The sequence below is a fragment of the Thunnus albacares genome, chromosome 14 (assembly GCF_914725855.1).
Source record: "Thunnus albacares chromosome 14, fThuAlb1.1, whole genome shotgun sequence".
NCBI classification, from domain to species: Eukaryota; Metazoa; Chordata; class Actinopteri; order Scombriformes; family Scombridae; genus Thunnus; species Thunnus albacares.
In genome coordinates this window covers 6,404-21,882 of record NC_058119.1, presented here as the reverse complement: position 1 = coordinate 21,882, position 15,479 = coordinate 6,404, and the positions used below count along the sequence as shown (strand labels likewise).

At 38.5% G+C, this 15,479-nt stretch overlaps 1 protein-coding gene across 2 annotated transcripts in view; it reads left to right on the top strand.

Annotated features, from left to right (window-relative positions):
* Window positions 1-14,958, top strand: part of vps8 (VPS8 subunit of CORVET complex) — a 187,086-nt gene extending 172,128 nt beyond the window's left edge. For both annotated transcript variants that reach the window (XM_044373367.1, XM_044373366.1), the window contains exons 40-45: window positions 1,108-1,188; window positions 2,496-2,665; window positions 8,212-8,380; window positions 11,762-11,815; window positions 12,335-12,415; window positions 14,196-14,958. In XM_044373367.1, coding sequence (XP_044229302.1) covers window positions 1,108-1,188; window positions 2,496-2,665; window positions 8,212-8,380; window positions 11,762-11,815; window positions 12,335-12,415; window positions 14,196-14,321 — 681 coding nt within the window. In that variant the 3' untranslated portion in view covers window positions 14,322-14,958. The remainder of the gene's footprint in view (window positions 1-1,107; window positions 1,189-2,495; window positions 2,666-8,211; window positions 8,381-11,761; window positions 11,816-12,334; window positions 12,416-14,195) is intronic.
* Window positions 14,959-15,479: the final 521 nt, after the last annotated feature.

Genomic DNA, 15,479 nt, shown 5'->3' with positions numbered 1-15,479 from the left:
TATGGTATGGATTAAGTTTTTTTCTGTACTGGCTAAGTAGCTACTGATGACCAATATCTGCAATCGGAAAACACAGGGCAAGTGTGATAATATTCAGTACCAGAAAGTTTGTCCAAACTTTTGACTCCAAGCAAGAAGCCAATGACAGTGTCAAGCCACATTTCAATTAAAATGAATCTCTGTCTCAGTCTCGCTCTCTTTGTGTGTGACACTGATTTTTGAGTGTAGTTACGCACACAGACACACACTGCATAAATTCTATGGTAGACCAATAAATCTTAAAGTGCTTTCAGTGCAACAAAGACATGATTTTGCTACCAACAATATATCAGCTGATCTGTGTCAGTAGTAGGAATACTAGATCAGTAACTAGTACCAACTAACATGAAGCATTAATCAGCCAACATCACATATACAGACAAGATCTTTAAGCGTACTGATTAAACAAATCCTTAAACAATCACAAACTAATCTCCCTACAGTATTTTACCATAGAAATTACCTAACTTTTTTTTATTAACTTCACCAGCTGTCTAAATCCCTGAATAACAGTAATGTCTAAATCGAAGTCCCCCAAATCTCTTCCATTCTTCACTAGTTGTAGTTGCTATTAAAATTCAGTCATAAAAGTTGTCTTACCAACAAGCTAGCATTAGAAAAATTAAATAAATATTCTCACTTTGCTCAGTTGAAACACCTGCTGAAACATTCATCTTCTAGCTGGCAGAAGTTGTCACTATTTTATGGATAAACAAACTCTCCCTAACCAATCACAGGTGCACTGTGATTGGTTAGTTTTAATGTCACTCCAGATTGCAGCTTTGTTTTGTTGTATTGGCAAGACCTTCTACAAATTTACAAAGGGACCACCAATCACAGAGCTCCCTGACATGTTTTTACTTAGTAGCAAGCATTAAAGACAAATGGTAAATGTGTTGGGAAGGTTAATTTTGACTTAGGTAAATAGCTTTGAGAATAGATATAAATATAAAATGAGGAAAGACAATTAGAACAACAGTCACAATTAGATTTTGATTTATCTTATTGTAACCCTATGTGAGAGTCTAGATTTGTGTACTTATGACATGTGATACTTGTGTCTGTCAGGACCCAGTCTATGGGAAAGGAAAGCTGGCAGAGATCCAGGGCCTCATTCTGGGCATGTTGGACACTTTCAACTATGAACAGGTAAAGCTGTGTGTGTGTGTGTGTGTGTGTGTGTGTGTGTGTGTGTGTGTGTGTGTGTGTGTGTGTGTGTGTGTGTGTGTGTGTGTGAGAGAGAGAGAGAGAGAGACTCTGGACAGGACGCACAGACAGACAGTCACTATGTATGCTTATAATATTACACTGATAAGAACATCAATTTTGCAACATGTTACTTTTTCGTTTGATCAATCACTGAACATTTAAATTATGCAGTTAAGTATAAGTGTATATGCCAAGTGTAAGGCTACAGTACAATCTAAATGTAGTGTGATGTGACATCACAGTGCAGTAGTGGCTTTACCCATGCAAAGCTATGTGGAAGCTGAGCACCCTCAACTGACATTATACTGTAACACATACGATGGTGCGGTGCAACCAAGTCAAAGGTGCAGCCTTCTTGTGATAGCATTAGGCACTTTTAAGTGCTACCACTGTGATATAATTAGATTTTGGGGGAATCTTTGCAGTGCTAGTCCACACCACAGGGTTGGCTGTGAGAGATTCTGGACAGTCACCATGTACACTTATAATATTACACTGATAAGAATATTATAAACTCACTGTTTAGCAGCTACAATAAAACATTTGTTACAGTGTTAAAAAATTAAAACTAAAACATAAAGCCAAGAAAAAGCTAATTTATTCAAACATCTGTTTGTTAATTTATTAATTTATTCAAACAGATGATAAACAAATTCAGTGCAGGAAGAGACCACCAACCTTCAATCTGAATTCAGAATCTCAATTTAATCTCTTCTCAAGACCTTTTTTTTTACTTTGTCTTTTGATTATTCATAAAGGTCATTGTGACTCAATAATTCTTCATATTCTACTTAATATTTCATATATTATTTATATGTTGTGCCTTATTGTGTCACAAACATAATTTCAATATGGTGGAGAGAAGTGTTGTTGGGGAACTCTGAAGATACAGATTGACATAACAACTGTTATGTCAGATTTTCAGATATTCTTTCACCTCTAACAAATAGAAGTGAGGTTAAAATTCTGTGAAATGGTCTTTTTCATTTAAAGAGCTGGACGTTGTGTTACTTCCTTGCTGATTTTCATGTTCTGTCAAAGCAGAAATATCAAACAACTCCATCTAAGCTAAGATTGGCTTGTATTGCCAATGTCTGTACACACAGCAGTAAAACAGGCCTATATATCAACTGTTGATTAGTAAAGAGAAACACTCTTGTTCATCTATAATTCAAAGTATTTTATTATATACTGTCGGTGAATAGAGTTGTAATTCACATGGTATAATGCTGTCTTTTGTGTTTTAGACTTTACTTGAAACAACCACCAATCTGTTGAACCATGACCTCCACTGGTCCCTGGCTCACCTGCGTGCTGCTGTGACAAGGGGACTCCACCCACGACAAGACTACTGTAATATTTGCCTACAGCAGTACAAAAGGAGGCAGGACTCAGCTGAGGAGATCATTGTGTTCAGGTAACACACAAAGGAGGTGCTGGGCAACTGTAAAGTGACAAATAGCTTTTCGGGGTGGCTGTGGCCCAGGAGGTAGAGCGGGTTGTCGACTAATCAGAAGATAGGTGGTTCATGGTTTAGAGAAAAGGGTATTTGTGAAAGAGTAGCATCATCCACAAATTGGCTGATGATGATTTTTCTGCTTATCTGCTCACATGGTTTTTATTACAACTGCTTTGCTTATGATAGTGGTCATCCCTCACATTGAATGATTGCCCATCTGTTGATCTGTTTTCTTCTTATGAAGAGGTGTATAATTCAGGGAACTTGCATACCAGTAAAATCAGCTCCAGTATCATTTCCCTCATTGGCAACCACTCACTGTCTGAAGGCCCCATAACACCCTTCTGGCTAGGCTGCCAGCATGCACAACAAACCCTCTGCAAATGATCCAAAATGCAGCAGCATGTCTGATCTTCAACTACTCAAAAACAGCAAGAGCACTAAATGAATAAATGTAATACAAATGACTAGAAAGACACCTTTCAGGTTTCTATTGGCTGAATAGCTTGCTAAACATTGTGCTGCAATTAAGAACAGAGATTAGATTGAACAACAGGGGATGTGCCATTCTTGAGTTCAAGTGAACGATGTCCCTTGTCATGTAGACTTCTTATTGTCTTACAAAAGAAATTCACCAAAGCCCTAAAATAATTGTTTTTTTAGGGCTTTGACAATAAAAAAAAATGCTTTCTATAACATCAAAAGCCATAAGCAAATATCATACTCTAACCTCTGTAAGGTGCCATGCCACACAGAATAAACTGAACAAGATACTAATTTCTGTGCCACTCCAAAGTGAGTACTGGCCTCTGCCTGGCCACTGAGGCAATGTTTTGGTGAATCTTTTCAGCAGGAGAAGGCAAATTATAGCATCAATAACAGTATAGTGGCTTTGAGAACCAGTTTTTTGCCCTCCCTGTCTTGCTTTCTCCACTGAGGGCCAAACCTTGTTTTGTGCCTCCCTTGTTTCCTGGCAGAGATCTATGAAAATCTTGATTTTCATTTACTCCAGTGGTGCAGAGGCAGCCTTCCGGATCTTGTCCCAGTGAATGCACAAACTTGTTGTTATATTGTATTTATTGGGACCATGTACAGTGTTAAACATAAATGTTACCATTTGATGTACTGCACCAGAGTTAGCTTATAGCTTATTTTCATCTGCAGGTCACGCTTAAAACATATAACAGCACAATAACAAACAGTACAAAGCAAAAAACACACAGGACACATAATACAAAGGTACACACAATAGCACATCACATACACTCACAATGTCAACTAGAAATTAATAATGTATGCTTGTCAAATTAAAAGCAAGATTATTTGTGTTCATGAGAAGACCATGAGATGAAATTTAGAGCCAGTAGTTACAGAGCTGAGTAGTTTTTAGCGGATTTTTGAATTTTGTTTTGAACATACTGATGGAACTGCAGCTCTTCATATCATCAGGTAGGGCATTCCACTGACTTGTGGCTTTCACAGAGAAAGCTGATTGCCCAAATGCAGTGCAACGAAATGGTATGGTACAATTTTGAATAAAGGATATTCTGGAGGATCTAATAGAACTTACTGAGCGAGTATACACAAAGTCATGTAGTGGGGGAGGGGCCAAACCATTTAAAATTTTAGAAACTACACACAAATTTGAGAATAATCTAAAATTCTCAAAGCTCAGTAAATTGTATTTCTCCAGTACCCTACAGTGGTGGAAATGCATTGGCTTTTTCTCCAGAGTTTTTAGAGTTTGTATAAGGACTCAAGAGGTCTTATTGCTGTTTCTCCAGCGTGCCCCCAACATGTGATGCAATAAGACAGTACATACAGTGGTATGAAAAAGTTTAGGCACCCCTCTGAGGCTGCATAATAATTTGCTCTGTCTTCACAGAAAATGATCACATTGGCATGCCATTCATTTTCCAATAAAATCTGAGTACTGGGGTATTTTCCAGACTAAGATTTTTAGTGTAGCAATATTAAGTTGTATGAAATTAAATTAGACGTGAAAAATAGGCTGTGCAAAAATTTGGGCACCCTTGTCATTGTGTTGATTTGAACACCTATAACTACTTAGAACTGATTAATTGGAACACAAAATTGGTTTGGTGAGATCATTAAGCCTTGAACTTCATAGCCAGGTGCATCAAATCATGAGAAAAGGTATTTAAGGTGGCCAATTGCAAGTTGTTCTTCTCTTTGACTCTCCTCTGAAGAGTGGCAACATGGGGGCCTCAAAACAACTCTCAAATGACCTGAAAACAAAGATTGTTCAACATTATGGTTTAGGGGAACGCTACAAAAAGCTATCTCAGAGATTTCATAGTCAGTTTCCACTGTGAGGAACATAGTGTGGAAATGGAGGACCACAGGCATGGTTCTTGTTAAGGCCAGAAGTGGCAGGCCAAGAAAAATATTGGAGAGGCAAAGGTGAAGGATGGTGAGAATGGTCAAAGACAACCCACAGACCACCTCCAAAGACCTACAACATCATCTTGCTGCAGATGGTGTCACTGTGCATCGTTCAACAATTCAGTGCACTTTGCACAGGGAGAAGCTGTATGGGAGAGTGATGCGGAAGAAGCCCTTTCTGCACACATGCCACAAACAGAGTCGCTGAAACAAAGATTGAGTTATTTGGTCATAACAAGGGGCGTTATGCATGGCGGCGAAAGAACACAGCATTCCAAGAAAACCACTTGCTACCCACAGTAAAATTTGGTGGAGGTTCCATCATGCTGTGGAGCTGTGTGGCCAGTGCCGGTACTGGGAATCTTGTTAAAGTTGAGGGTCGCATAGATTCCACTCAATATCAGCAGATTCTTGAGAATAATATTCAAGTGTCAGTCACAAAGTTGAAGTTACGCCGGGGCTGGATATTTCAACAAGACAATGACCCACAACACTGCTCAAAATCTACTTAGGCAATCATGCAGAGGAACAATACATTGTTCTGGAATGGCCATCGCAGTCCCCAGACCTTGAAATCATTGATCATTGAAAATCTGTGGGATGATTTGAAGTGTGCTGTCCATGCTCGGCAACCATCAAACCTAAGTGAACTGAAGATGTTTTGTAGGAGGAACGGTCCAAAATACCTTCATCCAGAATCCAGACACTCATTAGAGGCTATAGGAAGAGTCTAGAGTCTGTTATTTTTGCAAAAGGAGGCTTGACTAAATATTGATGTGATTTTTATTTATAAATGAAAATAATGGAAATTGTCAGGGGTGCCTAAACTTTTTCATACCACTGTATGTGAAAGAATCACAGCCTGCATAAATATCTTGGCTGCGTCCAAAGAGAGACAGTTTCTAATATGTCTAAAACTTGCTAAGATTGCTAACATGTTTCTTAAAGTTCAAATCCAGTGTCACACCAAGATATTTAATATCAGTGACTATGTCAATTCATTCATCTTTGATGAGAATATCAGTGTTAGGAGGTTGCCAATGTGTAATCCTTTCCAATGCAATCGTTAGCTTAGCAGCAGCTAACTCAGCTGTTTTTGCATGTGTGTACACAACAGTGTCATCTGCATACATTTACAGTTCTACATCACGACACTGTTGAGGGAGATCATTAATATATAGGCTAAATAATAGGGGACCTAACACTGACCCTTGTGGAACACCCATTGTGCACTTCATGTTACTGGACAGTGTGTCACAAACTTTAACACATTGTATCCTATTACATAAATATGAAGACATCCATGCCAGTGCTCTAGATGAGAAGTTAAATTTAGAGAGTTTCAATATTAAAACATCATGATTGACTGTGTAGAATGCTTTACGCAGACCTAAAAATACAGCAACTACTCCTCCTTTATCAAGTCTTGATTTATTTGCTCTATAAAGTGCAAGGTAGCAGTTTCAGTGGAATGATTTGCTCTAAAGCCAGATTGCTTACAATTGCTGGTATTAAGAAATGTTGTCAGTTGTTCAGTGACAACTTTCTCAGCAACCTTTGCCTCCCTCCTCGTCTTCCATCAAGTCTGTCTCTTCTAAAACATTGGTATCTGGGCACTGTGAACACACTCGTAGGAGGTGTTTGTTTCAACCATGTTTCAGTCTGACAGAGACAGTCCAGATTTGAGTCAGACAGAAGATGAGTTAGCTGATTGCTCTTTGCAGTAATGCTTCTGATGTTAAAATGTCCACCAAATAGCCCCCTTGGTTTCAGCTTCGGGTAACATAAGACTTTTGGAAGGTTTTGAATAATCTCTGCCTGCTCACTGCAGGATTTCGACACACAGTGGTGTTAGTAAGCAGGTTTTGTGAGAGACACTGGAGCCATCAAGGTCCCTCTGAATGGGCGGGCTTTGTTGTTGCTACTTTATAACAAGTTCATCCTGCTGTGAATGGGTCCACACCATTACCACACTGGTACACCTGTGGTGCACCAAGTAGGCAGAGTCTGCACACCATGGGACAGTTATCGTAGCCGGCAGATACGCCAGATCCACTGCCAAATTTCAGCGTTGAGAGCAACATTTACGTCACCATGACTACATGGCCAATACAAACACAGACAAGACAAGGGGGATTGATAAGACAGAGAACTGATGAATGTCATTCAGGCTTACACAAAATCATATTGTGAACATTACCGTCCATGCTGGCAATTATTTGTCAGCTAGGAAAGCTTTTGGTTTCTGTTGTTTGTTTCCTTCATTAGGTTACCAAATGTGGATTCTTGTGTAGTTATTCTCGCTTGGGAGTCGTTCATTGACCTTTCGATGGCCTGAATTGTCTGGTCATGGCTGGCAATAGTGGCGTGGTTAGATGAAATTTGTGCTGTTTGCAATTATTTGGTTTCCAGTAATCCACTCCTCCATGCCGGCGTGTAATTTCTGTATCTCTGGCTTGTTGCCATCCCCATGTGCAGGGTCATTGCTAAATAGGAGATTAGATGCTAGGCTGCCATTTTTCTGCCCTTGTTCTAATTTTTGGCTTTTTTACCTTTTGGTTGTGGTTGTTTTTCCTATATTGAGCTGTATACAATGCACACAAGAACATGTCAGAAGTCAGTTTTCGAAGCGGGCTTTCCAGGTTCAGAGCAGGTGAATAGTATAACAGATGTTAAATAAATGTTGAATGGCGACAGAGCTCTTCCAACTTGCTGCCTACTCTGTCTTTCGCCAAACTGGAAGCCAGATACAGATACTATTTCTGTTGCAATTTAGTAGTATATAAACACAATTTCACCATCTGAAGGCTTTTGGTCCCGTGTGTCATACAATATTTTGTGCTACCTATTGCTCATTAACGTTTGTGACTGTTGTCCCATTTTGGTGCTTTAATGTCTTTACTCAATGTTATTGCCATTTTCTGAAATATTTTTGAACATTTTTCATATTATGTCTTTTATGTCCTCACCTCTCAAGGGACAACACTGAAAAAATGTGCCTCTGACAGATTTTGGCACAATTTATCTCTTTCCAAATACATTTTATGAAAACGCATGCTTTTGCAGGTATTAAAATGTGTATGTGTGTGTCTTGTCAGCTGTGGCCACCCATACCACTTCCAGTGTCTGCAGCAGAAGGACTATGGATGGGGCATTGCATCAGAGCTGCAGCAGCGGTGGAGCTGCTACAAGTGTTCTTCTAGCCAGGGAGGAAGAGGCGGGCCCTCCACCAAACCAAAAAGAGGCTGCAGCACATCCCTGGCACAGGTATATGTGTTTGTGCATTCAAAGAAAGAAAGATCCAGATAGACAGAGACCCTCAAGACAGTGCAAGAGACTGATGTATAGACAATCAAACAAACAGACAAACAAAAAAAACATCAAATCACAACAACAGTTCCCTGTATTGACACAATAATTGTCAGTAGGATCAATATGTTGTGTTGTTTTTTCCTTTTTATTGGTGAAATGTGGCACAATGTGGCGGTTACTTAGACAAGATGAAAACACTGCATACAGACATCAAGAAAAAAACAATTTAAGTGATTTCTCTTATTTTATTTAATTAATATCTTATCTCACAGAACCACAACAGCTTAACAAGGCAACATACAACCGATGATTTCTTATCAGTCATTATGAATCTACCATATCTACTACTTCCCAAATAAATGAAACCCAGCCAACCTAAGGCTTATATCATAAATAGAAAATAAGATGGCTAATAAGTTCATAATCTAAAAAGAAAAGGGACTGATATACAGACAAACAGACAAACAAACAAAACCATCAAAACACAACAACCATTCCCTACCTGGCCCCAGGCCCAGACCATTGAGTTTAATTCATGCATTGTTCTTCCTGAGATTAATTAATGAATTAACTAATCAATAACTAATCAATAATTTTAATATTTATTCCATTTCTGACATAATATTTAGTAATGTCTTGGTTATCTGCTTGGCAGCGTATTAAGTAACTTCCCACTTTACCCCACTTTGCATTTAACACATCTAGCTCACCACTGATACTATGAGCAATTTCTTCAAATTTGATTGTTGAAGGTGCTTCAGGGATTCAGTCTTTCATGCTAGGGACACATTCCTCTGTCCAATATTTTAATATCACTTTTTTATCAACAGGGAAACAAAGAGACTACAAAAAGTACTGACAAAGAGTCAGTACTACATCTTTTTCATCCATATTCATATCATTGTTTGTCTCCCCCAGCATGCACAATTTAGGAGAGAAAGTAGTTCAAATATTCAAATGTTACATAATTTGCAGGAACCACTCTTCCCGGAAGCTTCTTAGAAATACACTCAGTACACTCCCACAGCATATGCATCAAGGCACCTTTGTGAGTTTTGCATTTCATACACTTATCAGTTGAGAGCCATTTTATTAAATTTATAAAAATAGAGTCATTTCAGTGGTAGAAGAAGTATTCAGACCCTTTACTTAAGTAAAAGTACCAATACAACAATGTAAAAATACTCCATTACAAGTAAAAGTCCTGCATGAAAAATCTTGCTAAAAGCTAAAATATGCAACTATTTCGCATTAAAATGTCTAAAAACAACTAGATCTGTGTTATATATTTTGTTGAGTTGCGTACTTAAATTATCCCAAATGTTTCCAACAATTTTCAAACCCAGAGAAATCTGTAATTTTAATCAAGATAATGGTCCGTTTTATTTGGTCGCCTGTCAATGCCATCATACCCCCTCTACCAAAGAGTATATGCTCACAAGATGCATGCAAAAGCATTGTGGTTGTCCACTACAGTTGCATCCACCAAAGAGTATACACCTGCAAGATAATACATCAGTGTTGTGGCTGTTTGCCACAATGGTGTTTACCAAAGAGTATACGCATACAAGATAATACGTCTGCGTTGTGGTTGTTCGACAGGAACTTATACATTGACTATATTGACATTCAGTTTTTAGCCACAGTTTTATGATAAACTTTTTAGATCTTGATAGGAATGTCCTTTAACCAGATGACGGATTTTAGTCATCAGATGTCTGGATCTTAATTTATCAGAGAAACAAGCTGAAAAAACGTCAGCAGCAGCCAGACTAGCAGCCCCTCCTGGAAGTCCGGTGCTTGCTGAACATCATCAGAGAAATATTGATTTTTTTAATGTGAAATAGCTTTATTCAGTATTTTTACAGTTTTTAATCCCAGTGTATGTTTGTTTTTGGAGAGGAGGAGACCTATGCGAATAATTCAGATCCTGTAGAAACCTGCTGAATGTCTGGATCTGAAGTTATCAGAGAAACAAGCTGAGTAAATGTTACTACACCCTGTTTTTTGTAAGACGACAAAAGCCAAAAAGGTTGGAGACCACTGGTTTAATCTTTAACAATATGTTGTATTTTAAAAGCTTTTTATATTATCCATTGTGTCAAATCTTCATCCGAAAAGTAACTAAAGCTGTCAAATAAATGTAGTGGAGCAGAAAGTACAATATTTCCCTCTGAAATGTAGTGGAGTGGAAGTATAAAGTAGCATTGAATGGAAATACTCAAGTAAAGTACAAGTACTGGAGTAAATGTACTCAGTTACTTTCCACCACTGATCTGTTTAAAACATTAAATTGGATTTGTTACTAGTGGACCTAAAATGCTTTCTGGCATTTTTCCAGATGACAGTCCAATTCAGATCCCCGTCACTAAGAAGATCATAGATCATTGATCCAGTGTTCTGCACATCTTTTAAGTAGACTATTGCTTGTAGAGTTAAATACATTTTTAGAGTTTTATATTACTAATTTGGTGATCAGGCAGTAAAGTTTCTCAGTGTTGTGAAGGTTGTCTTTTAAGCTCCTTCACTTCAGGAGCATTTGTTACAGATGTTTTTATTTGTGCGTATTTTAGAAAATCCTTGATGGAGACTGCATACACTAATTAGACTATGAAATGGCAACAATGTATGAGCCACATATTCCTCCGTTCTCTATTTCTCTGTTTAACGTCGTCAGGTTAGACTCATTGTTGCTCACTTTGGAGCTAACCCCCAAGCTGCAGCATTTATTAACTTACATCCTGTAGTCTATACTGTAAAAAAGACGAGAGAGAGCAGCAGTGGTCAAGCGAGCTAGAGAGTGAATGAAGAGACACTGGAAGCGAGAATGCCAGTGTATCAGATCAAAAAACCTTGTTTTGTGATTGTTTCCCAGCGGTTACGTTCCAGAGGACAAATAAACACGCCCACAACCCTACACATCTCGACCCGACCATGTGGCTGAACGCTGCACCGCCTGATTTGGTCTGAATATGGCCTTACTACTAACCTTTTCCTCACTGGCTTACGTACTGCCCTATTCCTCAAAAGGAGTTACGCTACCTGCAGTTTCCCAGGCGGGGGTTCTCGTGGTTATAATTACAGGAGAAACACTGCTGCCTGTACTATTATAGGGGAAACACTGCAGTGTCATAATTTTGATTACATTGATCCTGCCCCACAGGGACATGGTAATATCTATCCATTTTGTCAAGCACTCCAATACCTGCTGCGCAAAGAATCATTTTGTGCCAGTTTGATTTTGTTACTATTGCAATACTGCTTTCAACCTAAGCACAGAGAATGTCTAACAGAAGCTAACAAATCTGATGTAGCCTTCTCCTCTCTCTGTTTCAGACTCGTGTTACGTCAGTGCATCATGACGCAGGAGTTGAGGCTCACAGGAAAAAGGTAAGAATCTTTGGCTCTGCTGGAGATTATTATCCTCAAAATATTTTTGCTGAAATATTTTTTTCTCTCAGCATTTCACTCAAAGCATAATTCCAGTTTATTTATTTATTTCCAGGAAGTGATCATTTTTAAATAATGGAAAAACCCATGAAAAGTCCCTTGAAAATATGACCCAAATTGAGCTTTATTTGACTTATTTGCAGAGATGTAGCATGCCAAGCCACAGTGCATAAAGTTTGATATCAACGTCCTAGTCTGGTTATCTTGGGTCAGATATGACTTTTATCAAGAACCAAATGTGAGCCTTATCAAACTGATATTCACCACAGAGCTACTGTATTGTATTTCTGATTTTTTCCACCCCCTACGAAAGACCAAATATGACATTCAGGCTCAAGGAGACCCTGTTGCCATTACATTCTGCTTCTTGGATACAGCTGTTCTCATACTGTACTCTGTACGCAGTGTAACAAATTACAGTTTAATATTTATAATCTGACTACATTTCCTCTGGTCCAGGTATTTGTTGAGGCATCATTGGACCTTACGCAGGAACAGTCCTGGGATCAGCTACGCTGTTTATACCGAGGACCATCCAGGGTATGGACACTGTGTCTGTCTGTGGCAGCTGAAAAACTTCACTAAATGTAATGCCTTGTTCTTTGATAAGAGGGTGAAGTGTTTCACTATGGGAATGGCCTTTGTGTGACCAACTATGGATACCGTGATGACAGTCAGTCACAGACAGGTCGAACTGTGTTTGATCGGTGCCAAAACAGCACTAGACACATCTTAAACAGCATTATGCATGCCTATAGCATTATGCCAAACCTACCACCAGTTATAATGTTGATATTGGCCCGGAAAATGCAAAACAACCTACAGTATTTTTCCTCATGGACTATAATTACATTACATAACATTACTTACACCAAGAACCAGAGTTATAACCTAGATTGTAGTTTTTGTCTAATAACAAGGAATCAGGTCTGGAAACTATAAAATCACACAAGACTATCCTTTGCTATATCTAGGGCAAAGATTTTCTTTGTAGTCAACCAAAGAAAATCTTGGTCAACTGAAATCGAACATAATCTTCCACTAATTGATTAGTCGTGGGGGATCAAAAATTGTTGGATGTTTTGGGGCAGAGTGAACTCAGCAGCCACACAGTTCTCTGTTCTCTATTTCTCAGTTTAGCATCTTCAGGTTAGGCTAACCCATTGTTGCTTTGGACTTTGGAGCTAACTCCCTTTACTTTTCCAGCACTTAGGGGTCTTGACAAGCTGCAGCATTTATTAACTGACACACTGTAGCCTGTACTGTACATTTACTGCAAGACTGACAACTTACTGGTAACCTTTTCCTCTGCTCCGCTCGTGTTCATCGTCACTTTTCTGCTACTCACTTTTTCCCACCTGCTACACAAACATATTATGCAATGCCATATTCCTAAACGGAGCTACGCTACCAATAGTTTCCCAGGCAACGACAGAGATTAACTCATGTATGGGAACATACATTTTTGACATTAAAAAAAATTTTTTTGGCCTGGCGGGGGTCCTTGTTGTTATAATTACAGGAGAAACACTGCTTCAGTAAACGTTCAGTACATTAAGTAAACGCTCAGTAAAAGTTGAGTAAAGTTAGACCTAGCTGTCTCCATTAGATTGGGCAAGTTCAAAGTTGTGAAAACAAGGGGGGTGTTTTGAATACACCCTTGTTTTCACAGGTCATTTGTTAGTCTGTCCCTGCCGCCACAGGAAATAATGGATTAATCCTGGAAGGCTATTCATATAGTACTTTTCTCCTTATGAAAGTAACACAGCGATTATTCAACCATTGAGAATTTGGTCAGACAAGAGCATATCGATCAACTAATCGACCCGTCGACCAGGAGACTACAGCCCTAGCTATATCCTACCATAGTTCGATTCCTAGCTCCTCCAGTCAAAGTGTCAAAGTGTCCTTGGGCAAGACACTGAACCCCAAATTGCTCCTGATGGCTGTGCCATCAGTGTGTGAATGATTAGATTCCCTCTGATGGGCAGGTTGGGACCTTCATGGTAGCCCCGGCAATCAGCGTATGAATGTGTGTGAATGTGACTCGTGTAAAAAGCTCTTTGAGTGGTTGGAAGACTAGAAACTAGTCTGGAAACTAGAAGACTAGAAAATACAAGCACAGTCCATTTAGTCCATTTACCGTAGTATCCCATATTTATCTTTTTATCTTTTGTCTACCTTCCTGTCACTCTGGAGCACTTACCCTGGTACTTTTTGTTATTATTTAAATGTCTCTGTGTGTGTATGTTTGAGAGAGAGACGGAGGTGATGTATCACTTTTTCTAATTGTTTCCTACTATGGCTCTCTTTCCTCCAGTTGTCCATCCTTTCAGAGCTCTCCCACTGCCATGGAAATGAGAAGACAGGACTTCTAATCTCAGCTCAACCAGGCACAGAGAGTTTCCAACTTAAACTCTCTCCTCCACCTTTGTTGGAAGAGTAGGATGATTTTTTTCCTCCATTTGTCCAGGCTGGAGTTGTGGGGTTGGTTAAAGACTGGACATTCTGTTTTTTATGATTTCCTGCATTCCCCTAACAATTCTACTATTAGTGTGAATTGTAGTTTTCCACTGCTTTTATGTTGTGAGGCATTTGATGTTTTATTACTTTTGTCAGATGTTGAAAACAAAATGTTTAATTTTGAGTTATGTTGATAATTATGAATGTAGCTTTAATTTTATCCAGTGTTATCTGACTAAATCATATTGTTTTTGGTTACATGTTGGTGGGACTGCAATGTCAAAAGGTGGATCCTAACATAAATGGAAAGAATGTTAAAACATTTAGGAGAGGGAAATGTGAAAGTGAGACAAGACCTGGAAGTGATACTAAATGTTTGTTTACAAGCAGGAAAAAAACATGATACTTCTGTCTCCTCTTATTTTAGCACATAAATGTGAAATTGTGATCATAACTTCTTCAATGAAAAAAAAATATAGTTTGATATCACGATGTGCTTGTCAGCTTTTAATTGACAGTAATAAATTACCTTTGTTGACTGAATTCAATATCTCAAGAGTTGATGTGTGAGAAGTCACCATGTTGGAACTGTATTAATAAAGTTTTTGATTTGACTGTGATTGATTTGATTGATGTGTGGTAACACATTGCAAAACAGAAAAGAATTTGATAAATTATCTTGTTTGGGCTTTTTTTTTTTTTTCAAACAAATCATTAGGAGAAAAGTCAACTTTGAAGTAAATTAATCTACATACTACATTACTAACTGTACAGAAAATATTAGGAATGGAGGGGATGTTAAAAAAGGGGGAAGGTTATGTATTTTTTGTTATTGCTAAAGGGAGAGTAGTGTGACCTTTTTTGGGAGAGCTGTCTTCATTTTTATCTCTATTTTAGTCTTCCCTTGTGGGATTAATGAAGTAACAAAAATTATCAATTTGTTGCAAATTATGGCCTTAGTTTGTCTGTGAGTCATAAGGGTCCACTTTGCCATTGGCAATGAAAAACAACTTCATGTCTCATGACTTTTCATCAGGTATCATATTTTAGAACACAGTTGTTTGTGCTAGTGATTCAACCAGAGAGTTTCATGTCTACCCAAGACTTGAAGTCAGTCACCGAACACTGCTTATGCAGGCCT